The sequence below is a fragment of the Acomys russatus genome, chromosome 17 (assembly GCF_903995435.1).
Source record: "Acomys russatus chromosome 17, mAcoRus1.1, whole genome shotgun sequence".
Taxonomy (NCBI): domain Eukaryota; kingdom Metazoa; phylum Chordata; class Mammalia; order Rodentia; family Muridae; genus Acomys; species Acomys russatus.
In genome coordinates, this window is record NC_067153.1 from 42,084,980 (window position 1) to 42,110,891 (window position 25,912).

At 53.1% G+C, this 25,912-nt stretch overlaps 1 protein-coding gene across 3 annotated transcripts; it reads right to left on the minus strand.

The window, feature by feature from the left end:
* On the minus strand, nucleotides 1–25,568 carry Baiap2l2 (BAR/IMD domain containing adaptor protein 2 like 2). Of its 3 annotated transcripts, none has more exons than XM_051159965.1 (14): nucleotides 24,926–25,568; nucleotides 24,084–24,159; nucleotides 23,575–23,661; nucleotides 22,872–22,933; nucleotides 14,945–15,016; nucleotides 14,703–14,819; nucleotides 14,209–14,355; nucleotides 3,575–3,727; nucleotides 3,164–3,302; nucleotides 2,833–3,046; nucleotides 1,280–1,402; nucleotides 831–1,017; nucleotides 473–516; nucleotides 1–321 (listed from the first exon to the last, which is right to left on the minus strand). In XM_051159965.1, the coding sequence occupies exons 1-14, from the start codon at nucleotides 24,974–24,976 to the stop codon at nucleotides 246–248; spliced, it is 1,548 nt and encodes a 515-aa protein (XP_051015922.1). In that variant the 5' UTR covers nucleotides 24,977–25,568; the 3' UTR covers nucleotides 1–245. The 3 variants fall into 3 exon arrangements, with proteins under 3 accessions (XP_051015922.1, XP_051015921.1, XP_051015923.1); XM_051159964.1 differs by having other exon boundaries at nucleotides 831–1,038; nucleotides 24,926–25,566; XM_051159966.1 differs by lacking the exon at nucleotides 473–516 and having other exon boundaries at nucleotides 831–1,038.
* Between the last annotated feature and the right edge of the window lie 344 nt (nucleotides 25,569–25,912).

Below are 25,912 nucleotides of genomic sequence, written 5' to 3' on the forward strand. Positions count from 1 at the left end.
TGGGTCCCTGGGAGAGTCTTTGGTCCCGGAAGCAACAAGCTGCTCCGTGCCCCCACCCCCTTAAGCCTGTTCCATGTAGTGAGCCCCAGCCCTCAGGGAGCTCCTGGGCTGTGGGCAGAGGGGTTAAGGTGGTCCCCTGGGTTGGCGCCTGGCATCTCGGATCCACTGCTGCCGCCACCCAGCCGGCTGGAATAGCTCTGGCCAGGTGTGCTGGGCCACTTCATGCTCAGGTGGAGGACATCGCCTCAGCGAATGAGGGGTGCAGAACGGTCATTGGTGACAGTGGGGCGCAGCTTCACGGTGGCAAAGGGATTTGTACCCCTGTGGGGGATAAGATGGGGTAAGGAGGGGCAGGTCCCCACTGGCTCTGGGCCTACGGAGAGTGGCCAGGCAGCTGGCCAGGAGTCTGCTTCTTGCCGCCTGCCCGCCTGCTTAGAGTCACCTGCTCCCGTCTGGCCTCCGCGTGACTCACCGTGGAAAGAGCTCTGGGGGGTTCTGTTCCCAGGACATAAGTTTCTGCACGAAGGGAGGGCAGGTTTAGGGGCGAAGAGAAGAGAGGGTTCCCACCACTCGCCCCAGGAGAGCACAGGACTTGGGGGTAGGAGTCCTGAGGCCAGATTTGAGGACACTGTACAGCCCAAAGTCTAGTTTCAGAGCTGAAAAAGCTCTAGGCGTTAGACAGCAAGGCGTGGGGCTGACTGCCCCTGTAAGGTAAGGCTGGTGACCCCGTGGCCCTAGCCCATTCCTTCACCACCATCTCCCTCCCATCCCCCGCAGAAGAGTAGCCAAGGTCTCCCTTGCTGGCCAGGCCGAGGACAGGTGGGGCTGACCTTGACATCGGCGGCTGCCCCCATGCTGCCCACACTGCTCCGCCTGCTGCTGGGCAAGGGTGTGGGTGCGGGGCTAGGGGCACGGCTGGGGACACGGCTTGGGGTCCGGGAGCGGGACTGGCTGTCCCAGTATTCTGATGATGCTGCAGGATTGCCTGGCCGGTCCAAGAGGTCATCAAGGCTGTGGCTGCCCCGGAGGGGGTAGGACCTGAGTCAGAGAAAGCAGGTAGGCCTGGTGCCCCCCTCCCACCTGCTGGGCCTGAGGCTGGGGAGCACAGACTGTGAAGGATCCCCGACAGGAGGCAGACTGAGCTACAAAGACACCTTCATTCCGAGGTGGGAGAACTGGGCCACAGCTCTCCAGAGGCCAAAGAGGACAGAGCCATGAGATGCCTCCTGGAGGGGAAAGGCAGGGACCTTTGGGGGTCCCACCCCACCAACTAAGATACCTGGAAGGCACTTCATTCATTGGGCTCATGGGGGCCATGGAGTTCATGGGGGTCACAGGGTTCATGGGGTTCACTGGCATCTCCTCCAAAGGTTTCACATAGGCCTCAGGGAACCAGCCACTCCTGTAGGGCAGACACCAAGGGCTCCTTGAGCCAGCCGTTAAGCAGGACAGCAGCCATGCTGGGCTCCAAAGGCACCACAGAGGCTCAACCCCACCAACGTGGCTTTCCTAGTAGTCAAGGCCTAGCTAGCAGAAGCTGTGGCACTTAATCTCACGTCCCACCAGGGGCTGAGGCACCTGAGAGAGGAGGTGCCATGGGGCAGCCCTTTGGTTACCTCTCGGTCTCAGCGTCAGCACCAAGTTGGAGTGAGCCTGGGTTAGTTAGTGAGCTGCAGTTAGGAGCAAGCCCAGCCACCCAACAGGCTTGGTATTCCTTAATCTTCCAGAAAGCCCATGGGGGATGGGCAGCCGATGGTGGGAGAATATTCTCTAAAGAGCCTGGTCTACAAAGTGAGTCCAAGACAGACAAAGCTACACAGGGAAATCCTGTCTCAGAAAAACCAAACCGCCCCCCCCCCAAAAAAAAGAGTCCCCCTCATCCAAAAGTGACTGACCCTGTGGGAAGGCACGTCCGTCCCCTACTCTAATGTGAGTCTGCATGGCACCAGCTGCACACCTGCATCCAGGCTCAGCCACCTCTGCTCCTGATCCACAGGGCACCCATCCGGCTTCACTTCTACCCTTAACTAGATGCCGCATTATCCTCAGGATCCACCTGTGCGCACCCACCCATAACTCACCTGTGTAGCCACCCACGGGCCTCCTCCAGTATATCCACTGGGGCGCTGGTCACCCATCAGCCTAGCACCTAGCTAGTCAGTCCCACCTCAGCACATATGCTCATAACCCACATCTGACTCTGTCCCCACCATCTGGTTCCCCTGTTTTCTACTATTGCTTCCACCTGGACCCCTCACAGCTTTCACCTCAGGCCCCACCCCACACCTGTCCATCATTTATCACCCACCCTAGTCTTCCACAGAAGTGCTCCCAGCTGTCACAGCTTGGCCCTTCAGTGTTCACGCATTGGCCTCTATCTCCTCCCCCAGCCATGGGAGAGTTGCAGGTTGAATCACACCCTGTCCCCTCCTGCAGAGACCATAGCCCTGCACACTCCCTTGCAGGCCACCAGGCTGTATGGAGACTTAGCGGTGTCTAGCTAGGTCCTCTCCACATTAGTGTGCAGAAAAGCCCGTGTTAAATTCTTCTGGGACTGTAAGCTGTGCAATGCCTGCAGGAAGGGACTTTCCCTCCACCACCGTCTCAGCTACAGCACAGGAGGGCACAGAGAAGGCATGAAGGCGGAGTTGGGTGTGTTGAGCTGAGCCCCTCGCTTCCGCGAGCCCGCTGCCCATCCCAGCTACCCCCCTTTCCAGGCCCCTACTCGGCTCTTCTCAGCCCTAGGAGCTGCTGAGTAAACTGACAGGCGGCATAAGGCAACGGGGAGGCCTGGAAACTTCTGTGGAGCACAGACCCTGGGGCTCCACTCACGCGGACGAGCCCTCCAGCTTGCCATAGAGCCAGCCGTTCTGAGGTTCGGGCACCAGCACCTCAACGACGTCTCCAGCCGAGAAGCGCAGCAGCGTGTGGTTGGCACCCTCCGAGTGGGAGACCAGGGCGCGGACTCTCCTGGCGCCCCCGCCGCCCAGGCGCTCGCCGAAAGAATTGGACCGCGAGCGCTGGGTGCTGCCAGCATAGAGCGAGGCTGCGGGGATGAGTGGAAGTTCTCTCAGTAGTTTATCCTCCATCCCCCTCCTGATGTAGCCCAGCTCCCAGCCTCTTCCCGGCCCGCCCCCTGCATCTCCGGACGCCGGGTACCCACAAGCCGAAGGTGTCCGGGGCAGTGATCGGCGATCTGGCTCCAACTGGGACGCTGACCTTGCCTCGGCGGGCTCAGGGCCATAGGAACCGGAGCCGTGCCGGCTGCGGGGGGAGCCGTACTCTCCTAGGGGCCTCGGGGGCTGCGAGGGGAGAGGGCAGGGGGTGGGGCGGGAGGGGTGGAGCCTCGCTAGCCCCGCCCCCAGCCCCAGTCCCAGGCCTCGGCGTAGGGGTTGGGGACACGGTGGGGCCACCACGGGGGTGCAGAGGCGAGCCCACGGCGCCAGGGCGCGAGGGGCGTGGTGTAGAGCGGGGGTGCAGGGGGCGGCGGGCTCCAGGCGCAGGGCGGCGGCACCCAGGGCCCAGAGAAGGGCGGCAGGGGCGCAAAGGGCGGCGGGGGCGGCCAGGGCCTCACCATGTCCAGCCGGGTGGGCGTCAGGCGGCCCGAGGGGTAGGGTGGCCCCAGCGCCGTGCCCAGCAGCCCGGGGGAGTGGGCACGCGATGGGCTGCGGCTGGCCTCCGACTGCTCTTTCCATAGCAGCACGCGGTTCTGCAGCATCCCCCGGGCCTGGCCAGAGACACTGGGTCAGGTGTGGCCCGCAGACCCTGGGGCCCGACAGGTGTAACACTTGAGGCTTACTTAAGAAACCCTACCCCTTATCTGAGAGCCCGCCTTTCTTGTGTAAATACCTGCACCTGAGTCCTTGCAGCTAGAGCAGCCCAGATCTGTTGGGGTTAACCACACCCATTGAGACCTGCCCACCTGCCTGGCTCTGGGCTCCAGAGGGGGCCATGGTCCTTCACCATGCACCCATCTCACTTGGTCTTAATCTGAGCACGCTGGATGTTTTATTGTATAAAATAGGGCAAACTGGGAAATTTGAACAATGCTAAGTGTCTAGGCCCTGTGGGGTCTCCAGGGCAAGCTGGCTAGCTAGCTAGATGGGCCCACCAAGCATCAAGAAGACTGCCTCAGTTAATAAAGTGGAAAGCAATCAGTGAAGACACCTGGCTTTATCTCATCTGTGGCCCCTTTACCATCTCAGACTCTCTCTGACTCCCTCTCTCTCTCTCTCTCTCTCTCTCTCTCTCTCTCTCTCTCTCTCTTTCTCTCTCTCTCTGTTCTTTGTTTTGTTTTTGAGACAGGGTTGCCCTGTGTAGCCTTGGCTGCCCTGGACTTACTTTGTAGACCAGACTGGCCTCGAACTCACATCGATATGCCTGCCTTTGCCTCCCTGAGTGCTGGGATTAAAGACGTGCCCCACCACACCTGGCTTACTACCTCAGTCTTACAAAAGAAGATGCTGAGGGTCAGAGAGATCAGTGATGGGTCTCACTGCCACTGAGAAGCAGAGGTGCCTCCCATGGCCACCTTTCAAGGGTTACTCTATAGAAGCTCAGAGCAGTCTCCTGCTGTACTGACAGCAGCCCTTACACTGTGGGAGCAGCTGGTCCAGCATGCCTGGGTGGACGCCCTGTTTCCCTGAAGCCCGTAATTAGCAGAGGCACTCAGAGACATGCTTCAGAAGCAGTGAACTGCAAAGACACCACCAGGCTTTGTCTGTCTAGGTTAGAGGGACCTTTACACAATTTGACAAGAGCCCCCTGACCAGGACTAAAACATTAAGCAAGGCTGTCCTGGCAGAACTTACTTCCTTCAGTCCTGCCCAGCCCTATTAACCAGCACCCAGAAAAAGGCAGAATGGAGCTGGGTTTCTAAAGCCAGAGAAAACACCAAAAGAATCTAAAGTTACACAGGTTGTAGGAATCAGGCCTGACTGGGCTGCCTACCTGTCTTGCTGTTTCATGTCCTGTTTCTAGCAGCTTCCATGTCTGTGTTTATCTTGGTTAGCTAGTCATGTTTACTGCTCTGAGAACGCACCCCTCCCTTCCTTGAGACTTTTCCTCCTGTGTGTAATCACCTCTTGAGGGATTTCACCTGGGAGGAGGATTCCTGTTTGGCTGTCTATAAGAAGACTCTTTGGAACTCTGAAGGGGAACAAACTAGAATAATAAACCGCTGCCGCGGCTGCTGCTCTCTTAGCACGAAGGACCCGCTGTGTTATTGTGTGTGTGTGTGCATGTGTGTGCATGAGTTAAATCCGCAGTCCCTCGCCCTCGACTCAGTACTGCAGTGGCACGGGCGCCACAACAGGTACAGGGAAAAGGTGATTCTCTGATGATAAGGGCCCGTACATGTGAAAAGTGGAGAGGGCTCAGAGGGTAAGCCTGGTGACCCAAGTCAGAAGTCTGACGCAGGGCATGTGTCTATAAAGACAACACTCCTACAGAGACAGAAGGTGGAGATGGGAGCTCACGGGCCAGCTGGCCTGGAGTGTGCTGTGCAACAGCAGAAGTAACCACAGACCCTGGATGGACAGGTGGAAGGCAAGAACCCACTGACCACACATGCACCATGGCACATGTGTGCACACACACAGACAAACCATGATTTTTATTTTTTAAAGAAAAGGCCAAATGAGGGCTTGGGTGTTACTCGGTTGGTAGAGTATTAGCCTAGCATGCACGAAGCCTTCCTCTCCATCCCAGATATAGGATAAGCCAAGCGTGATGGGGAATGCTTTAATCTCAGCACTCAGGAGGCAGAGGCAGGAGGACCAGGAGTTTAAAGTGATAGAGTGAGAGAGACAGACAGAGACAGAGGGATAGAGATTGGGGGGGGGGGGCGTCCTGCCATGGTGGTGCTGTCCTGTAATCCCAGTACTCAGGAGGCAGAGGCAAGAAGTATGGCTGCAAGTTTGAGGCTATCTTGGGCTACATAGCAAACCCCAAGCTAGCCTGGGCTATTATATAGTCGTGGGTTTTCCCAGAGCATGAGACTATTCCTGCAGGCAGGCTGGGGCACAATGCAGGGTAGATACTCACCTAGCATGTACCAGCTCCTGTGGTTCACCCCTAGCCTTGCCAAAAAACAAAAAGAAGACTGGGGAGCTGGCTCAGTGGGTAAAGTGCTGCGGACGGGAGTTTGAACTCCCCTGAGCCCCCAAGAAGCAGTCATCATGGATCCCCTCCTGAGCTGCCTAGCTAGCCTGGCTGATCCAGTTCCAGTGAGTTCTGGGCTCAGCAAGAGCCCCAGGACAAGTAAGCAAATTGGAGACTGGCAGAGGAAGACAGCACACATCAAGCTCAGGCCTTAACACACATGCATGGGCACGAACAACATGTGAAAAAATAGAGCAGCTATAAATTAGTAAGCAAAGAGAAAATGTCATGACATATGTCCCAGTGAAGAAAAGCAACTGTGAAAAGGGAAACAATGAGCCGGGCGCGGTGGCGCACGCCTCTAATCCCAGCACTCGGGAGGCAGAGGCAGGGGGATTGCTATGAGTTCAAGGCCACCCTGCTCTACAAAGGGAGTCCAGGGCAGTCAAGGCTACACAGAGAAACCCTGTCTCGGGGAAAAACCAAAAAGAAGCCCCAGGCCATTGTTGAGGGGCCCAGACACTAGCATCTCTCTCATGTCCTCAGGCTCAGCCACTCCATCTGCGCCTGGAGATGTCTCAATGGTTGTGTCACTCACAGGGGAGCTCGCGCGAGGTGGGAGGAAAGGCCTGGCCAGGAGAGAATTCAGAAGGACACCTTTGTGTGCCCAGGGCCTTACATTTCTTCACATCTTCTGTTTTCTGCATGTTTAGTGTAACACAATATGCTGGGTCATGAGGGACTGAGTTGGGCTGTACTGGGTAATAGCCCCAACCCATAAGACCTTCTCGGCCCAGCTTGCCCATTCTGTTCCACGTGCAGAAGCAATAAGCCTCGGTATGGGAAACTAAGCCTATCCCAATAACCCCAATAGCTAGCTGTACCTCCCTGGTAGCTGTGGATGCACATACACATACCCCCAGCCCCACTAAATGCACTCAGCCTTCACCCCTGTGGGAAGGCTGGGCTCCAATAAAGCAGCTTCAGATCTTCAGCCTGTTGAGATGAGTCTGTCTGCTTCTCGGACTCACTTTTCTTACCCTTGGTGCCGAGACCCAGAACCCCTTTAGGGTGTCTCATGCAGAACGCCCTCCATCCTCAGGGTCGCTCCTTTAGGAGCACAGACACTCTCTACCCTCACTATATAGGCTAAGCAGCCAGCAGTCTGACCTGCAGTCCCACCAGCAGAGCTCTGTCTCCATGAGCAGCGCAAGTCTGGCTGACGGAACCCCAGGCTCTGCTTTCTTCTGGACCCTCCCCATGCACCTTCCTGTGCCTCTTCCCCTGACTCTCTGATCTCGAAGGCTGATCACTGCCATCAGGAAGGTAACTCAGAGGTGCTCTAACCAGACTCCAGAGGCCCTGGGGCTTCTTAATCCTCCAAATCACAAGGCTTGAGGGTCCTGGGACCCCCCCCCCCCACATTTAACTTTGTGATTCCCCCAAGTCTTAGTGGGAACACCCCCTAATAATACTTCGGTCCATTTTCACCTTCTCCCTAAACCTGGGGGATGCCCCAGGCAGGTGAAGAAGACTGCCCACCAGTCCTGCTGATGTAAACCACAGAATAAAACAGGTCTTTTTTTGGGGGGGGGGCGCTTTCAAGACAGGGTTTCTCTGTGTAGCGTTGACCATCCTGGACTCACTTTGTAGACCAGGCTGGCCTCAAACTCACAGCGATCCGCCTGCCTCTGCCTCCCGAGTGCTGGGATTAAAGGCGTGCGCCACCATGCCCGGCTTAAAACAGGTTTTAAAAGACCTATCCCAAAGTCTCTCCCTTGGCTCCTATGTTCCACAGTCTCAAGCTCTAGCCACCAAGCTCAAATCTGGCTGCAATACCCACCCCCGCCAATAGGGGCCATCACCGGCCCCAAGTCGGAATTTACAGACTTAGACATCTTTTTCAAATGAAAAGTCAAGTAGTCCAGGATGCTCTGTGCCTCTCACCCTTCACCCTCCCTCCGCAGCTCCTGTTCTGACCACCAGACTCTCCTCTGCCAGTAAAAGCCAGGGCCCCCTCCAGCTCCTTGGTTTTTGATGCAGCTAATGAACCTCTTCCCTACAAGGACCCCCAGCCCTCCACGCCCCCACCCACCCCTCGCCGTGCCAGTAACAATCCCTCTACTGCCCAGCCCTCCTCCTCACCGTCTGCACATCCGCTCCTTGGACCTGCAAACCACCATCCCCAGTAGACATCCTGCCCTCCCCCCATCACCCTTCCCTCCCCACCTCTGACGCAAGGCAGTGTTGTTCTCCCCACATAAGGAAGGGATGGCCCCACTCGAGTCTTCACATCCTTCATCCTGACAGAAATGGACATCATAGGACTCAAGCTTGGGTTATTCACTGGAAACCCACACTCATCTAAATAGTTCAAGGCTATGACCTCAGCTGGCAATGACACATGTTCTATCCTGACCTTTTCCCTCATGCAAGGTGAAAAGGACTCTCTGGAGGGCAGCCAGGGACCACACTGATAAACCCCATCAACAGAACAACATCTTCCTCTCAGGGGAGGAGTCAGTCCCTTTGAGAAACCCAAACTGGAATTACCAGCACTCTGGCGCCGGGACAGAACTTCTGTGCCTAATGGTGACTTACTTGGCTGAGAGCATGCAACAAAAGGCCCACTCCAGAGTTAGCTGTGATGAACTACCGAGGTCACTCAGGGTCCCAATAAAACTACAACAGCAACACCCCTGTTTTATTTTCCCGTCTCACGGGGCAATAACAAGTACTAATATGGACATTAACTCCCCAGAGGGAACCGGGTCCCTGCGTGTCCATTTCCTGGGTCAATCCACTACAGACATTAGATACAAGCTTCAAAGACTAGAACAAGGACCCCGACTCCTCAAAAATAACTCCTTGACATGGCTTTTAAACATTTTTTGTTTGCCTTTTTTCCCTGTTTTTTGTTGTTGTTTGTTTGTTTCAGACAGGGTTTCTCTGTGTGGCCCTGGCTGTCCTGGACTTTGTAGACCAGGCTGGCCTCGAACTCACAAAGATCCACCTGCCTCTGTCTTCCTAGTGCTGGGACTAAAGGTGTGCGCCACCACCGCCCAGCCTAAATTATTATTTTCTTAACAACAGAGGAGATGAGCTCAAGAAGGAAAGAGAAAGAGACCGTGGGAAGGATCAGAGAGAATGTGACACCAGCTTCCGATTCCTGGCAGTGACTCTCGATAAACCCAGCCTAAGCTGTTACCCACTGTCCCCAGAAGCCAGGTCAGGCCCCTGGGCTGAGGACATGGCCACCTTTGAAGGTTTGTCCCGGGTATAAACGATGGGGCCATAGGAAGATGGATTTTAGGTCAGATCACAACCAACGCTCCCCCAAACACACACACACACACACACACACACACACACACACACACACACACACACACACACACCTTCTGTCAATATTCCTTTTCCAATGCCTCGGTCAACTGAGGGGGCCCAAGTTCATGGCCTCCAACCAAGTCTGACCTTCAAACTCAAGGAGAACACTATAGTGGCTGGTATAAAAATCCCTTTCAGACTAAACACAGAGGCCACCAAACACTGAATGGCATGGGCTATCCCAAACCACTAACCTAACAACAGGAGTCTCAGCATTCCCCACAATCTACCATGTACCCCTGACTTAGTCTGCCAGCTCGGCCACACAACCCTCACCCACTCCTTTACCCTAAGCTGGGTATGGTGATGTGTGCCTGTAATCTGAGCACTTGGGAGGCAGAGGCAGGTGGGCATCATCTGTAAATTGGAGGCCAGCCTGGTCTATAAAGCAAGTCCAGTACAGTTAGGGCTACACAGAGAAACTTTGTCTGGAAAAACAAAAACAGAAACAAAACAACAAAAAAAAAGAGGATTGGCCTTGTTAGAGAAATTGTGTCACTGTGGAAGCAGGCCTTTGAGGTTTTAAGTGCTGAAGCCACAGCCAGTGAGAAATGAATCCAGTCTCCTCCTGGCTGCCTATGGCTCAAGATGTAGAACTCCCGGCTCCTCCAGCACATGTCTGCCTGCTCGCTGCCATGCTTCCTGCCATGATATTAATAGACTAAACCTCTGAAATTGTAAGACAGCCTCAATTAAATGCTTTCCTTTGTAAGAGTTGCCTTGGTTATGCTGTCTCTTCACAGCAATAAAATCCTAAGACAGAAGTTGGAACCAGGGACTAGGTATTTCTGTGACAGCCCTCACCATGCTTTTGTTTGGAGAATGTGGACTTTGGGACTTTGGATTTGAAAAGCAGTGGAATGCTTTAAGTGGGGCCTAATGGGTCATCCTAGTAGGAACATGGAAGGCAGTGGTGCTGGGGGTGATTTGAACTGTAGAGGCCTGCTCAAGAGGGTTGGGTTTTTTTGGTTTTTTTGAGACAGGGTTTCTCTGTGTAGCCTTGGCTATCCTAGACTCACTTTGTTTGTTTTTTGTTTTGGTTTTTTAAGACAGGGTCTCTCTGTGTAGCCTTGGCTGTCCTGGACTCGCTTTGTAGACCAGGCTGACCTCGAACTCACAGTGATCCACCTGCCTGTGAGTTCAAGGCCAGCCTGGTCTACAAAGTGAATCCCAGAGAGTCAAAGCTACACAGAGAGACCCTGTCTCGAAAAACCAAAAGCCAACCAAACTCCCTCTGTGTCTAAGGAAAGTTCCCTATACTGGCTGGTTTTGTGTTCAACTTGACACAAGTGGAAGTTATCAGAGAGAAAGGAGCCTCAGTTGAGGAAATGCCTCCATGAGATCCAGCTGGAAGGCATTTTCTCAATTAGTGATCAATGGGGGAGGACCCAGCCCATGGTGGGTGATGCCATCCCTGAGCTGGTGATTCTACGTTCTATATTTTTAAAAACAGGCAGAGCAAACTATGGGAAGCAAGTCAGTAAGCAGCACCCTCCTGCCGTGGCCTCTACATCAGCTCCTGCCTCCAGGTTCCAGCCCTGTTTGCGTTCTTGTCCTGACTTCCTCCAGTGATGAACAGTGATCTGGGAGTGTAAGCCACTGAATAAATCCTGTCCTCCCCAACTTGCTTTTTGGTCATGGTGTTTCATCACAGCAGTAGAAACCCTGACTAAGACAGGGTGACACAATTTGGGGGTTAGCCATAAAGAACACCTCTACACAGTTTCAGCCTAAGATTATACATCATGGGACAAATGGCCTTAACAGTTGTCTCTAGGAGCCAAGACCATCTGTTTCTGTGTGAACAAGCAGCCTAGACCCCAAGTACTCCAGCCTGCCAACTCACCCCCAGGATGGGGGACCCCACAATCACAGTTACTCCTTCTTTAATCCCAACACCCATATCATAAAAAAATGATCCTGCTAGCAAATTCCAGCCATGCCTCACTGTTCTTGGTGACCCAGAGCTGGGGAAAGATTCCTGGTTTTGCCCGAGAGCCGTCAAGTGGCATTCAACAGGCAGTCACTGCCAACTAACTAGTCAATAGAGGACTCCTGCTTAGCCAGACCCCTGGTTCAGATAGTCGGTGAGGCCAACTGTGTAGAATCGGAAACAAATTGTACCTGGTCGGTTCCCAGGGTGAAGGGTACCAAGCAGGACTTGCTTTGCCCGTCAGGGTAGCATTTAGCAGCTGCTGCCCTGGAGGGCAATATGGCACCATCTTCTTCAAGCTAGGCTTAGAAGCTCTCGAAGGATGGGACGCGTATCAGGGTCTTGTCTGTAACAGCAGGAGAAAGAGAAGGCCCAGGCTATCCCGTCCTCTGGGGCCCTAGATGGGAATCAGCCATGGGGCCCCACCAGTACAGCAGCCAGCCCGATCAGAGGAGGGAAACTCTGACCCTGGTTCGATGAGGTATCATGGCTACTGTGGTTCTCCAAAGCCACAGAGGACTACGCTTAATGCCTACCAAAGGGGAGGCACCCGTGCACTCTGAGGGAAAGAATGCTGTTTTCATGTGAACCAATCAGGCCTAAAATGAGAAAAACTGCTAAACAACTATTAGAAAGGACCGAACACAGAGAAAGGGTACATAATACTTTCTGGAAGGACGACTGCTTGGGGACCAATTTGAATGACTGGGCCTGCCAAGGGGGTGATCTATGGCCCCCATGCTAGGAGAATATGCACTAGGTCAGTGGTTCTCAACCCTCCTAATGCTGTGACCCTTTAATGCAGCTCCCGGTGCTGTGGTGACCCCCAACCATAAAGTTATTTTCATTGCTACTTTGTAACTGTAATTTTGCTGCTGTTATGAATCATAATGTTAATGTCTACATTTTCGGATGACCTTCGGTGACCCCTGTGAGATGACCTTAGGTGACCCCTGTGAGAGGGCCCTTTAACCCCAAAGGGGTTGTGGCCCACAGGTGTAGTGGAAATCAGTTTGAATGGGGACGGTGAAATTCCTATTTAGAAGACACAACTATGCCTGAGGTTGTAGCTTTGTTGGCAGAGTGTCTGAGTGTGTGAAGACAGCCCTGCCTGGGCTTAGTCCCTAGCACCATGTGACAGTGTGTATGGTGGAGTGTGCCTGTCACCCCAACACTTGGAGGTAGAGGTAGGAGGGACAGATGTTGGGGTTGGTCTGGTGCTGCTAATGTATCTAGTTGTGAATTACTGCCCCTCCCCACAAGATCTGGTCACACCCCAGAGGAGCACATTCTCCCATACACCAAGTGACGCTGTGTAACTTCACTCTTTATTTATCCCTGATTGGCTAATAAAGTTGCTGACAGCCTAAGCTGGGCAGAAGAGAGGTGGGTGGAGTTTAGGTTCTGGGGCTTGGGGTCTGGGGGAGGCCATGAGGCGGGAGCAAGGAGAGGAAACAGAGGAAGGTGGGAAGAAGGCTGTCTCTATGGGCAGAGTGGACCATGAGCATGTGGCCATGAGGACAGACTGATGGAGCAGATCCAGCCCAGACAGGATGGCTTATTGGCAAGTATCTTGGGATGTGTAGCTGGGAGATAGAAAAATAGCTTAGAGGGTTGATATCTGCCCAGCCCTAGTGCTTTAAGCTTATAAAATAAATTAGAGTCTCTCTGTGTCAGTTATTTGGAAACTAGCCAAAGTAGAGAAGCCCTTAAGAGTCTTGTTGTTATTTGTTTGTTTGTTTGTTTTTCAAGACAGGGTTTCTCTGTGTATCCTTGGCTTTCCTGGACTCACTTTGTAGACCAGGCTAGCCTGGAACTCACAGTGATCTGCCTGCCTCTGCCTCCCCAGTGCTGGGATTAAAGGTGTGCATATGCACCACCATACCCAGCTGCCCTCAAGAATCTTGTATCTGCCATCTACAACAGTCAAATGTTAAAGGTCATTTTTAGCTACATAGTGACTTAGAAGCCAATGTGGACTATATGAGACCCTGCCTCAAGAAGAAGAAAAACAGGAGGAGGAAGGGAAAAGAAGAGAAGAAAGAACAAATGAAAAGGAAAAAATAAAATAAAACCACAACAAATTGTTAAATTGGCCAAACGCCAAAACTCAGCCCATGTGTTGTTAATAGAAAATCCATACTTGAAGAGAAAGAAGAACAACGCTAAACTCAGTACAATTAAAAGCATCAAACTTATCAAACTTGACTAAGGGAAATATCAATATCAAACACACACACACACACACACACACACACACACACACACACACACGACGGTATTTATGGGAAAGGTCTAATCGTCTTAAGCTCCAAAGCACAAAACAATACAGTAAGTATGGAAAGCAGAAGCGTTAGAAATCCAAGAGAACTGAAAAAAAAATTTTTTTTGAACTGTTTTAGCAGGCAGCAAGCTTCATGGACAAATCTATCGCCAAATGGAAGGGGGGCATATGCATTCAAGCACTTTAAAAAACAATGGAAGAGAGCAAGATGGCTCTTTGCGAAGGAGATTGAGGGAAAAGTCTAATGGTGTGAGTTTGGTCCCTGGACATCACCTTAAGGTTTAAAGAGAGAAGCAACTCCACAGAGTTGTCCTCTGATGCAATTAAATAAATGGCTTTGTATCCAAATGAATAAATATGTGTATGCAAAACAACCATGAATTAATAATACATGCAAATGCACGAGATTGATTTCTACTCAGATGAAGTAAGGAAAGGAAAGAAGGAAGGAGCTTCTTGCTTCCTGGGGAGGGCGTGGCCCGCTCTCCCCAGCCGCACTCACCCGGCCCAAGAACTGCAGGAAGGTGTTGGAGAGCAGCAGGTGCTTCTCAGCCAGGAAGCGGTAGCGCCGTTTCTCTTCCAGCTCGGCAGCACGCTTGCTCTCGGACACGAAGGCATGCATCTGTGCGTGCAGCCGGTTCACGCTCTCCTGTGGGGGTGGGGGGCAGGAGGAGAAGGTTCCGGCTGGGGGCCTGACTCTGATGTCCCTTCTCCAGGGCCCCTGAATACTTCGCCCTGTGCCCCTCTGGCCTGGGAGTGCGGAGGTGGCCGTAGGGAGGACAGTTTATGAAAGCAGGAAAGAGGAATTCTGGAGAGGGGAGACTGGAGCTCATTAAAGGGCCCCTAGAGGAAGCAGAGGTTAAACGGTGGGTTTGGGTCCTTTGTGACTCTCCAGCTGTGCTCCCCACAGCTGTGCTCATTCTGGGTGGAGGAGCTGAGAAGGGTGGTAGGGTTTCCTCCAGAATTCCGTCCACAGCCCCTCCAGAGCCTTCGTACTTTCATCTCCCGCGCATTCTTGTCTCTCTTGCGTTCCATGCGCCACAGATCAGACATGCACTTCTCCAGGTTGGCCGCTCGGTGGCGATATTCAATCTCGTAGTGCTGGCAGCTATCCTGGGACAGGGCAGCGAGACACAGGGAATCAGATGGGACTGTGTAAAACCTGGGGCAGGTGGGTGCGTGGCCCTGGCCTGTGTGGCCCTCTGTCAGGAGGGGCTGAGGTACAGAGGCCAACTTACTTTGATGAACTGCATATCCAGCTTGGTGTTCTTCTCCATGTGCTGAAGCAGGTCTCCGTGGAACGTCTGCACCTGGGTGGAGCACAGGCTGGCGTAAGCAGCATGCCCTTTGACCCAGCGCCCAACGGTTTTACTTTTTATTACCATCATATTCCTAACACACCGGGCCTTGGCCCACAGCCCATAGAAACGGGGCTAGTAAGGTCACGTGGTTAGAGGGAGGATTGCAGCGTAGACCGGGTGGCTTCTGGCTTGGAGTCCTTCAGTGAAAGTGTCAAAGGCTTCTGGGTCTTGTTTCTAGCCAGTCTGGGCCATGTGCATTCTACTCTGTCTGCCTGGAATTTCTTCCTCATCCATCTTCGTTGCTGATTTCCCACCCCTCTGCTGAGAAGCCTTCCTGCCTCCTCAGCGGATCCCACTGCCCTGGCTTGTTTCTATGTTGCACACATGTTCATTTGTTTCTATGTTGTACACACAGTTCATTTGTTTCTATGTTGCACACAGGTTTATTTGTTTCTATGTTGCATACACGTTGATTTGTTTCTATGTTGCACACACATTCATTTGTTTCTTCGTTGCACACACATTCATTTGCTCTGCTAGCCATGGGGGAAGGATTTACTGGCAGGCCCCTCCCTATCCACGGGCACTGGGACTGCAGTGAGTGTGAGGGAGGGCAGTCCTGATCCCCAATTCATGGCAGAGCCTGCCTCTGCATAAGCCTCCGGAGCTGCAGAAGCCTGGGATGAGGGGGCCAGTGGGAGCCCCCTCAGAAGCATCCCTGTGAGGCAGGAAGAGGCTGCTGATTGAGGCTCAGGAGCGCTGTGCACCAGCCTTCATTCTGCTTCTAATTTGCTTTGTGACTTTGGACTAGTTGCTGTCCCACTCTAGGCCTCAGTTTCCCCAAGGCTTGGCCTGATGCCCTCTAAGAACCTGGTGAGTTCTGATGCTGTGGGCTGGGCAGGGCCCTGACATGTTCCTATACCTTCTGTCAGCTTCCCTCATGATGCTGGGGAGAGTCAAGTCTGAGCCCCCACCCCCAGCCCCCTACCCCCCTACCCTAGCCCTCTGATGTGTTCACTTCTGCCAGCTCTGCGTGTTTTTCCTGTATCCTTTCTTCCCCTGTGGAAGGCTTCCTGCTGACCTGGGCCCTTCCCCTGGGGCTAAGGTACCACACAGAAAAGGACTGCTGGGGGTTCATATACAAGAACAAGCTGAAGGTTCTCCCAGGGTTGTTTCTAAGAACTTGTTACTGGCTGGTCTGCCAGGGACCTTGAGGTTCCCTTTTGTACCAGTCTAGCCCTTGACCCACAGCTGCTACCACCAGCCTGTGTTTGTGGGTGCTTATAAAAATAACAAATAGAAGCCAGGTGTGGTGGCACACACCTTTAATCCCAGCACTCAGGAGGCAGAGACAGGCGGATCACTGAGAGTTCAGGGCCAGCCTGGTCTACCCAGAGAAACCCTATCTTGAAAAACCAAAACCAACCAACAAAAACAAAACAGAAAATGCGGGTCATTTTACAACATCAAGTGAGCGCTCGTGCTGGACAGGACCACTGGAGGGATGGAGCTCCTAGGATCCAGCATCCTTGTCCGCCCTGCCCGTCTCCCCAGCCTGACTCACACCTAAGAGAAAGTCCAGATTCTCTGTGCAGACACATCTGTGTGTTCCTGAACACCTGTCTTCAGCGCTGTCAGCCAATATAAACCACGGAGCTTAGGGAAGGTGCAGGCAGGGCAGAAATTATATGTTGAATAAGTATGGGGCTGGAGAGATGGCTCAGCCCTTGCTCTCTAAAGGCTAGGACTTGAGTTCAAGTCCCTGTGTGTGTCTGTAACTCCAGCACAGGGCAGGCGGGCACAGCAAGGGGGGGGGGAATGATGGAGAGAGGCAGGTCCCATGAACATCTGTCCAACCACCCTGGCTGAAACTGTCAGCTTCTGATTCAGTGAGAAACCCGGTGTCCAGGTAATAACATGGCAACAGGCAGAGCAGGACATGACATCATGCTGTGGCCTTTTGTGCTCATGGGCATGCACCATACACATAGCACAAAGCAAGAGGCATGTGAGAAGATGGGGGGGGGAGGTAAGAGGCTGGGGAGGTGGCTCGGCAGATGAGAGGACTTGCTGCTCCTGCAGAGGACCTGAGTTCGGTTCCCAGCATCCAAACAGAGGCTAATAACCATCTATAATAACTCCAGTCCAGAGAGTGCCCTCTTCTGGCCCCCATTGGCACTGCACACATATGGTATACAGGTATACACGCAGGCAAAATGTTCATATGCATAAGATAAAATAAAAATAAAAATTTAAAGAATAAGAAAAAGCATATCTCATGTATTGGAATATGACTCAGCAGCACTGTACCAGCTGCTGAACTATCAGGGCCTGAGCCCGGAGTCCCAGCACTCACATAAAAAGTTCTGCATGGTTATGTCCCTGTGACTTCAGTGCTAGGGGATGCCTGGTGCTCACTAGCCACTCAGTCTAGCTGAATTGGTCAGCTCCAGGTTCAGCGTGAGACCATGTTTCAAAAAATAAAGTGAAGAGAGATAGAAATCACTGATGTTAAACTTTGGTCCACCCACATGTGAGAGCACACACATTTGCATATACATGAAGGCATGTACACACACACACACACACACACACACACACACACACACACACACACACACAAAGAAGTACATCACATAACTGAAAATGCCAACCCAGACTGACCAATCTCAAAATGTATTCTAGAAAAAAAAAAATCAGATTTAAGAAAAAAGGGAGAAGGGAATCACACATCTAGGCAAAAAAGGACAAGTGAATAATTGAATAATCAGATTCTTCTACAATAATTCTCTGTGTTCTGGGCCAAAAAAAAAAACACTTGAGGGAAAGGAAGAGAGAGAAAGAGGGAGGGAAATGGAGGGGGTGGGGTGGGAATAAGGGGGTGGGGCAAATGACCTTTTTTACTCTTAACAAAAATAAAAGCCATCCAGCAGCAAGAACTCTGAGAACACTGTCTCAGGACTGCCGCTTTCCCGTGGGAGCTGTTGCAGGACAGCCAAAATGGCTTGAGCCAGACTGGCTGGTGGGTTCTGTCAGGCAGCAGCTAGAAGATGAACTCAGAGAAAGCTGCGGTGGGTGTGGCATGCTCTGTGGACAGCACAGAACTGCCATAACTGCCCTCAGGGTGCTGGAGACTGGACACAGCAGGCACACAACCCATTTCAGCTGGTTTCCAGAATGGTCCTCGTGCAGACAGCACTAGAACTGTTCCGAGGCTGCTGCATGTGAGGTGGGATGCAGCAGAGGGGACCGTAGGACATTCTAACAGTTCAGTCTCCACATGCCCAAGAAGAGGGACTCTTGATGGGGGACGAAGGAGACAGCGGTGAGGCAGAGAAGCTGGTGGAGCACTGTGGATGAGCCGGAAGCTCCAAGCATCTTATCCTGAGGCCCATGTCTATACACATATGGGTGTGTGCATGTACATGCATGTAGATGTGAGTGTGTGACTCTCGATGCATGCATATAGTGCACAAGCCACTGAGAAAGACCTGAATCAATGGTGAGGTCACTGCTCCCAGCGCCCAGATTATGCTCTCAAAATACCGATTGCCATAAGATCTAAAAACAACATCCCAGCCAAAATCCAACATGGGGGCCTTGTGGACAAATGGCTACCCCCACCTCTATAGCAGCGAAGGAAGGGATGAAGCCAGAGCACCTGGGCCCATTGCACAGCAAGGAGATGACAAACTTCCAGGAGCATCTAAAGGACACAGCAGCAGAGATCCAGGCTTTCCTGGCTAAAGACCTTCCACAGAGATAACCATTGCTCGGCCCTGAAATATACACAGGTGGCTGAAACCGCTAATGCTGATGGTAACAGAAGATCCGACAGTAACGTTGTGGGCTAGAGCGGTTAGTGCTGCTGTTGCCGAGTTCAGCAAGAGTTTGATTCCCAGCATCCATATGGGGTGGCTCACAACCAGCTCTAACTACAGCTCCAAGGGATCTGACATGGTTTTCTGACCTCCATGAGCACCTGCATAATGTGGCATACACACATAAATAAAAGTAAAATAAACATTTAAAAAATAATAAAATTAGGAGCCAGGCGGTGGTGGCATATGCCTTTGATCCCAGCATTTGGGAGGCAGAAGCAGGCAGATTTCTGTGAGTTCAAGGCCAGCCTGGTCTACAAAGTGAGTCCCAGGACAGCCAGGGATGTTACACAGAGAAATCATGTCTCGAATAAATAAATAAATAATAAGATTAGGGCTGGAGAGATGGCTCAGCCTTTAAGACCACATACTACCTAGAGTTCTGTTCCCAGCACCCACATCAGGCAGCTCTCAGTTGCCTGTAACTCCAACATCAGGGAATCTGGTGCCCTCTTCTGGCCCCTATGGGCAACTGCACTTACATGCATCTAGCCCCACTCAGCCACACACTCAAGCACATTAGTAATAACTGGGTCACCTTCAGAGGGAGATGGGGCAGGGGCAACACCCACTGTCTGAAAGCTGAGAAGAGGGGAGGTCAATGAGGCATTCTTCTGCCTTTTGTGTGTGAAGCATATGGTGAGTGGCTGCAGAGATGAGATGCATATTTCTATAGACATATTTAGGTAGCCATACCCCGGCCGCCACAGTCCCAAGACCACTGGCAGTGCTGGGGAACCACACTCATAAATGGCTCTATAGAGCAGAGTGCTCCCCAACAGAAGGACTCAGATCAAGCCTTGGTTCAAGACTGAGCCAGGAACATGGCCGAGACTCCCAGGAGTCAGGAGCCCAGACCAATAGGCCCAAGTGTTCAACAGCCAAAGAAAAGAAAAGGTACAAATGCAGGGCAGTCAGTAGGTTAAAAAAGGCCTGAAGAATGCCAGGCGTGGTGGCGCACGCCTTTAATCCTAGCACTTGGGAGGCAGAGGCAGACAGATCACTGTGAGTTCGAGGCCAGCCTGGTCTACAAAGTGAGTCCAGGATAGCCAAGGCTAGCATAGAGAGACCCTGTCTCGAAAAACCAAAAAAAGAAAAAAAAAGGCCTGAAGAAATCTGACTGAAGGCTGGGTGTGGTGGTATATGCCTTTAATGCCAGGGAGGCAGATCTTTGTGAGTTCATGGACAGTCAGGGCTATACAGACGGACCCTGTCTTTAAAAAGAAAATTCTCACCTACCTTGCATTCTAGGTTTTGGGATTGAATTTGGGGGGTAAAGGGAGGGCAGGAAGAGGGAGGCTGTGAGTTTGATGGCACAGAGGAGAGAATTCCCGGTGCTGGGGGTGGGGGAGGCCAAGTTCTAGCCCTGAGAGGTAATTCTGACTGAACTGAGCATCTTATCCTGAGATACCAGTGCTAGCATGTTTGGTGAGATTTGCTGTTGTTTATTTTCACTTTTGCTATTTTAAAAAAGTCTCTTTTCACAAATTTAAGCCAGAGCCTGTTTCTTCCTCACTCAAAAGGTCACTGATAGAGCTGCTTTCAGGGAGCAATGGCCACCATGGCCCTGTACCTTCCTCACCTGCTGGCTCTTGCTGCCTGCTGCAGCCTGTGTCACTGTCCCTGGGGGACGCTCCCAGCTCCCCCAGGCCTCCCTCACCATCCCTTTCCTGAGTATGGCTTCCTTTTACAATCTCCAACCATTCCCTACCCTGCCTTCTTTTTCTTCACGGCAAAGTCTGAATTTAATGTGGGACACATATGGTCGCTGGCCATCCATTTGGTCTGACCCCTCTGTGGGAAGGCGAGGTTTCTGTCCATATCCTGGCCACCTCCAACAGTGCCCGGCAGGGATCTGTATGGAATGGAGAACCAAAGGGACAGTCTGTGGTGCTCCTCTACTGTGGCTCTGGCTGGGGGCCCTACGCAGTTGTCACAGCCAAGACGTTGGTGCCTGGAGAAGCAGCTCTCCTTACAAAGTGGGCCTGGGTGACACTTGTCCCTGCCTAGCCCAGGTGAAACACAGGTACCCTGGGAGCCATAACCAATGACCAAGTCCAAGCAGGTGCTGGGGGTTTGGTGCTGTGCCACCAAGGGTTCGTGAAGTCCTGGGGCCTGTAGTGCTTGCCTGTCATGTATAGTACTGTATGTATTTTCCATTTGGGGGGGGGGCGGTGAACAGTCTCTGTGTCAAACAGAGTCGCCTCTACCTTCAAATCCTTATTGGGAAGCAAGAACTATCAGTCAAAATTCCCTTCTGAATCCTCCAAGGGCCCTTCCCCATCGGGGCATGCCCACCTCTCCACCCTGTCCGGCCTCCAGGCTCTGCCAGCATCCTCTTGCTGCTATGCCCTCTGGGAATCCCTCTAGCAAGTCCCATTCTCTTCCCACCACTTCCACACCCATGGAAGCCCTGCCTAGACTCCCTACAGAGCTTGGAGCTACAGAGCAAAGAAGACAGACCCTAGGCCTGGCTGGTCCTGCATCCAGAGAGCAGCAGACACGGGGAAGCTAAGATCACAATAGCTCAGCTCAGGAATGCTGGGAGCGCCCTGACAGAAATTTTTTGTTTTGTTTTGTTTTGTTTTTAGGAAGCAGTTTCTTAGGTCTCACATAGCCCAGGGTGGCCTCAAACTCACCACGCAGGCAAGGATGACCTTGACTTTCTGGTCCTTCTGCCTCTACCTTCCTCAGTACTGGGGTTCCAGGTCTACACCACCATGCCTGTTTTAGGCAGTGTGGGGATTGAACCCAGGGTTTCATGTGTGCTAGGCAAACCCTCTGCCAACTGAGCTACATCCCCAGCCCTAGGAAACAGCTTCAAGTTATTGATTCACTCTACACGCCCCCTCCCGACCGCAAGGCAGGCCCTGCCAGGAAATATAGTTATCTCCATTTTTTTTTAAGATAGGTAAACTGAGGTCCAAGGTCCAAGGGCACTAAAGCCTGAGTAGAGGCCAGCTCTGAGCCTAAAGTAGCTTCCTGTCTTCACTCTCGTGTGCTAGAAGCAAACAGAAGCATCTGCTTGGGTCAGGGAGGGAGAGGAGGGTTGCTGGGGGGAGGGACACCTGTGCCAGGCAGAAGGGCTGGTGGTTCCAGGCCCTGAGAACAGCAGGATGGCAGCCCACGGCCATACCTGCAGAGGGCCAGCTGTTCAGAGTAGCAGGGCTGAGACCTGGGGAGTGCACAGGACTGCTGGGTGTGCCAGCCCAAGACCTTTGCTGTGGCGCCTGTGTCTGCTCCCAATGGCAGTGAAGGCACAGCTGCTCTTATACTGGCATTCAGATCCCCTCGGCTGCTGCAACTAGGGAGATGAAGGGAGGAGCCGGGTGGGGACGGGCTGTGTCCTGGGCCTGGTGCAGTGGGACCTCTCTCAGCTATCTCCAAACATTCTCCAATTGTAGTTAATGATGCCTTGACCCTGAGCCTCCCTGATAAAAACAGGACAGAAAAGGCAGCGGCAGTTGGGCTTGACCAGGCCAACTTTTCTTCATGTTGCCAGTCTGAGAACTTGAGCTGGTTCTCTCTCTCTCTCTCTCTCTCTCTCTCTCTCTCTCTCTCTCTCTCTCTCTCTCTCTCTCCTGCCCCCTCCCCCCGTATGCACACTCAGGTTTGTATGTGTGTATATGTGGGGGCCACATGTGCATGTGTGTGTTCATACATGTGAAAGCTAGAGGCCCACAGCTGGTGTCTCTCCCTCCAAGGCTTGCCACCTTACTTATTTCAAGACAGGGTCTCTCACTAACTTACAGCTCACTGATTCGCAAGCCTGTCAGGTCAGCAAGCTCCCGTCTTTGTCTCTCCAGTGCTGAGATTATGGGTGTAGGCCACCATGCTTGGACTTTTACGTGGGAACTGGGAATCTGACCTCAGGCCCTGTGCTTGCATAGCACCTGATCCTATCGCCCCAGCCCTTGGGCTCTCAGTCTTGAACTGCAGCCCATCTGTTTTGAGTAATTCTGGCCCTGGGGCCCAATACTCACCACCACCTCCAGGTCTGAGTTCAAGTGCCGTTGAGTGTCCGACATCTGAACCAAGATCTCCCCTGGAGGCAAGAAAGGTTGCCTTTAGTGTGGGGAGCCTGCCCCACCTGCCTTCCTTGCCACCCTACCCCCCCGCAAAGAAACGAGCCAAAGGACATTCCTAGCTGGATTGGGGACCAAAGTTCAAGGGTTTCACATATGGCTCTGACTCAGAATTCTGACAACTCTGGTTTACAGGGAAGGGTAGGGAAGAACTGGGGTACAGGCCTGAGAGGTGGGGCTCCCAGGCACTGGCCATAGGCCCATGTTGATGTGAAAGCTTTAGGAAGACATATATACAGAAGGAAGCCCTAGTGAGCCCCAGAGCCACGGGTCACATAGGCCCTGGGCCCGAGAGACATTAAGAACACAGGCAAGAGCCGGGTGTGGTGGCGCACGCCTTTAATCCCAGCACTCGGGAGGCAGAGACAGGCGGATCTCTGAGTTCAAGGCCAGCCTGGTCTACAGAGTTCCAGGATAGCCAGGGCTACACAGAGAAACTCTCTCTCAAAAAAAAAAAAAAAAAAAAAAGAGAGAGAGAGAGAAGGAAAGGAAAAACAAACAAAAAGAACACAGGTCAAGGGCCTAGAGCTGGGGTAGTAGGCAAAGGCTTGGATGGGATGGGGGTGAGGGGGATAAAGAGTCACATGGGACGGCACCTCACCCAGAATCTGTGATGTGGAGCTTTGCAGGGCCTGCTCCCCAATCTTCTGGATGGCATTGAAATACACCTCAGCCGCCTCAGACAGAGCTGCAGGAGGGGTGAAAGTTTAGGCCTAGCACTCAATCTGTGCTACCCTGATCGTGTGGAGGGGACACCAAGACATGGTGGGATGGGGCAAGGTGGCTCTGGGTGATGTGTAGAGCTTGATACTGCCAGAGAACAAAGGGGCCGCCACCCCGTCTGCTGCTGGGGACAGTCTTCCATGCATGTCTCGTGGGAGGGCTGTAGGCACCTGTGTGCTTGTGGAGGCCTGTGTGGGTGAATTGTAAAGCTAAGGGCAGGGCACAGCGAGGGCAGGCTGTGTGGAAAGGCGTTGCCGGCTCTAGGAGTGTGTGGGGTGGGTTGTGGGATTCAGGGCTGAGGGTGAGCCCAGCAGCTGCTAAGGGGTACTGAGCTACAGGCTGCAGCCCCAGTGATGGTCGGGGCTGAGTACCAGGGTAGACACTCACCATGGAAGGCCCGGAGGTAGTTGTTGCCCAGGTACACCAGATTCTCCAGGGCGGGGTTAAACTGCTCCATGATGCTCTGAACCCGAGGCCAAGGGATACAGGCCATGGTGGTAGAAAGGACAGATGGACAGATGGACAGAAGCACCTAGCCCTGTGAGGCTCACCTTGACCTCACCAAGATCCTGGCTCCCTCCTATAGAGGCCTCAGAGGCATCTTCTAGGAGCCAGTCCCAAGCCAGGTATCCCTCACAGGCAGCTTATGTCACACACCTACCCCAGGGAGGCTTGGTCCCTCCTGACACGGTTGGTGCACCTCAGTTCTCTTGGTCTCACTGGTTGAGGGATGCCCATCTACCTGCTGCCACCCAATTGGTCACAGCTCAGCTGTCCTGTGCCCAGGCCTCAATAGAATAGAATCCTAGAGCTGCTGACAATACCCCTACACTTTGCCTTTTTCAAAAAGACTTTCAAAAAGACACACCATGGGGTGTCTACCATGTGGCTGAGTCACCACTCTGGGCTTTCGCCAGGTGGAGAAACACCCTGGGTAGTGGAGGAAACCCCAAGTCTTTGAGCTGGGTTTTTGACTCCAATCCCAGATGTACCTCTTCTTCCCTTGGTGACCTTGAGCAAGGTGTTTAACCTCTGTAGGCTTGGTTTCTCATCTTCCCAACAGACTGGCCACTTCTTAAACCTACACCTAGCTGAGGATGTGTGTGTGGTGTGGGTCCTGCATGTAACTCCAAGGATGCCCACTCTCATACCCACAGCCCAGCCTGGGCTCTCCCTGTGTCCTGGGGCCAGCCTGGCTTCTATATGCTGGCCATGGCCCATGAGCTCACCTTGTAGATGGCCATGGTGGACCTGTAGAATTGGTCCATTTCAGGGGCCATGGAAGTGGTGCTGGCACTGAGGAGGCAGGTGGCTATAGCAGGGCCGGATTGCTGGGGTCAGCGCTCTGCTCAGTGCCCAGCGCTGTGCTTGACAGGCAACAGGCAGCGAGGAGGCCGTAGAGTAGGGCCTGCAGATGGAGTCCCGACTGAGAGAAGGTGGCTGCTTAATTATTCACCAGCCAACAGGGGTGTCAATGCGATCTGGGGCGTAACCAGACCCTGCAGGGAAGGCATCCTGTGACGCAGGCAGGCTCGTGTGACCTGCCCTTCAATTATTTACCCTCTGGGCGTGGACTGATGGGCATGTGTGGATGAGCCACTTTCCCAGGTGGCCTCCTACTCAAGGTCCTGTGCTGGGAGCCCCCAGTGCTGTCATCTGTCCTCATATGGCTCCACCCACCCTATAGCACTGGAACACTCACCTTCCTGCCAGAGTGAGCTGAGGCACCCTGGAGGTATACTCACGTGGAGGACATGTCTGCTCTGACAGGCATCATCTCTGCTTGGGACCCAACGCCTTGAGGGGGACACCCTGCCCACCTGGCAACCCTGCCCCAATGCTAGGGATGAAACCCAGGGCCTCATACATGCTGGGTAAATACTTCACCATTGAGCTCCCTCCCCATCCCTAATTCTTCCAAATGCTAGCACAAGGATGACATGAATGTGGTGAGTCCCATAGACTTGGGGCAGGAGTGTGGCCCTCTCCTTTCATTGGCCAGCTCTAGAGCCCCCATAGGCCTTCCTGGGTGGATGGCCTGGCACTAGCTCTGCCTACTTTATTGGCCTGTCACGTAAGGGCCAAAGGAAAGGTTGTCCTGGTCATGTCTGAGGGAGCAGGGTTGGGGACGGCGCATACTGCACAGGTTAGCTGGAGTCTAAACCTGTTTATTCCACAGCTGAGGTGGCCCTGAGGCCCTGCCCACTCTCCTTGCA

What these genes read in the sequence shown, in the direction of transcription:
- Baiap2l2 (XM_051159964.1), bottom strand. Translation starts at nt 24,976, where the DNA reads ATGGCCCCTGAAATGGACCAATTCTACAGGTCCACCATGGCCATCTAC. An exon ending in CCACCATGGCCATCTACAAG is followed by an intron (nt 24,160 to 24,925) that starts GTGAGCTCATGG and finishes CCTCGGGTTCAG; the next exon opens with AGCATCATGGAGCAGTTTAA. An exon ending in CCCCCAGAGCTCTTTCCACG is followed by an intron (nt 322 to 472) that starts GTGAGTCACGCG and finishes TATCCCCCACAG; the next exon opens with GGGTACAAATCCCTTTGCCA.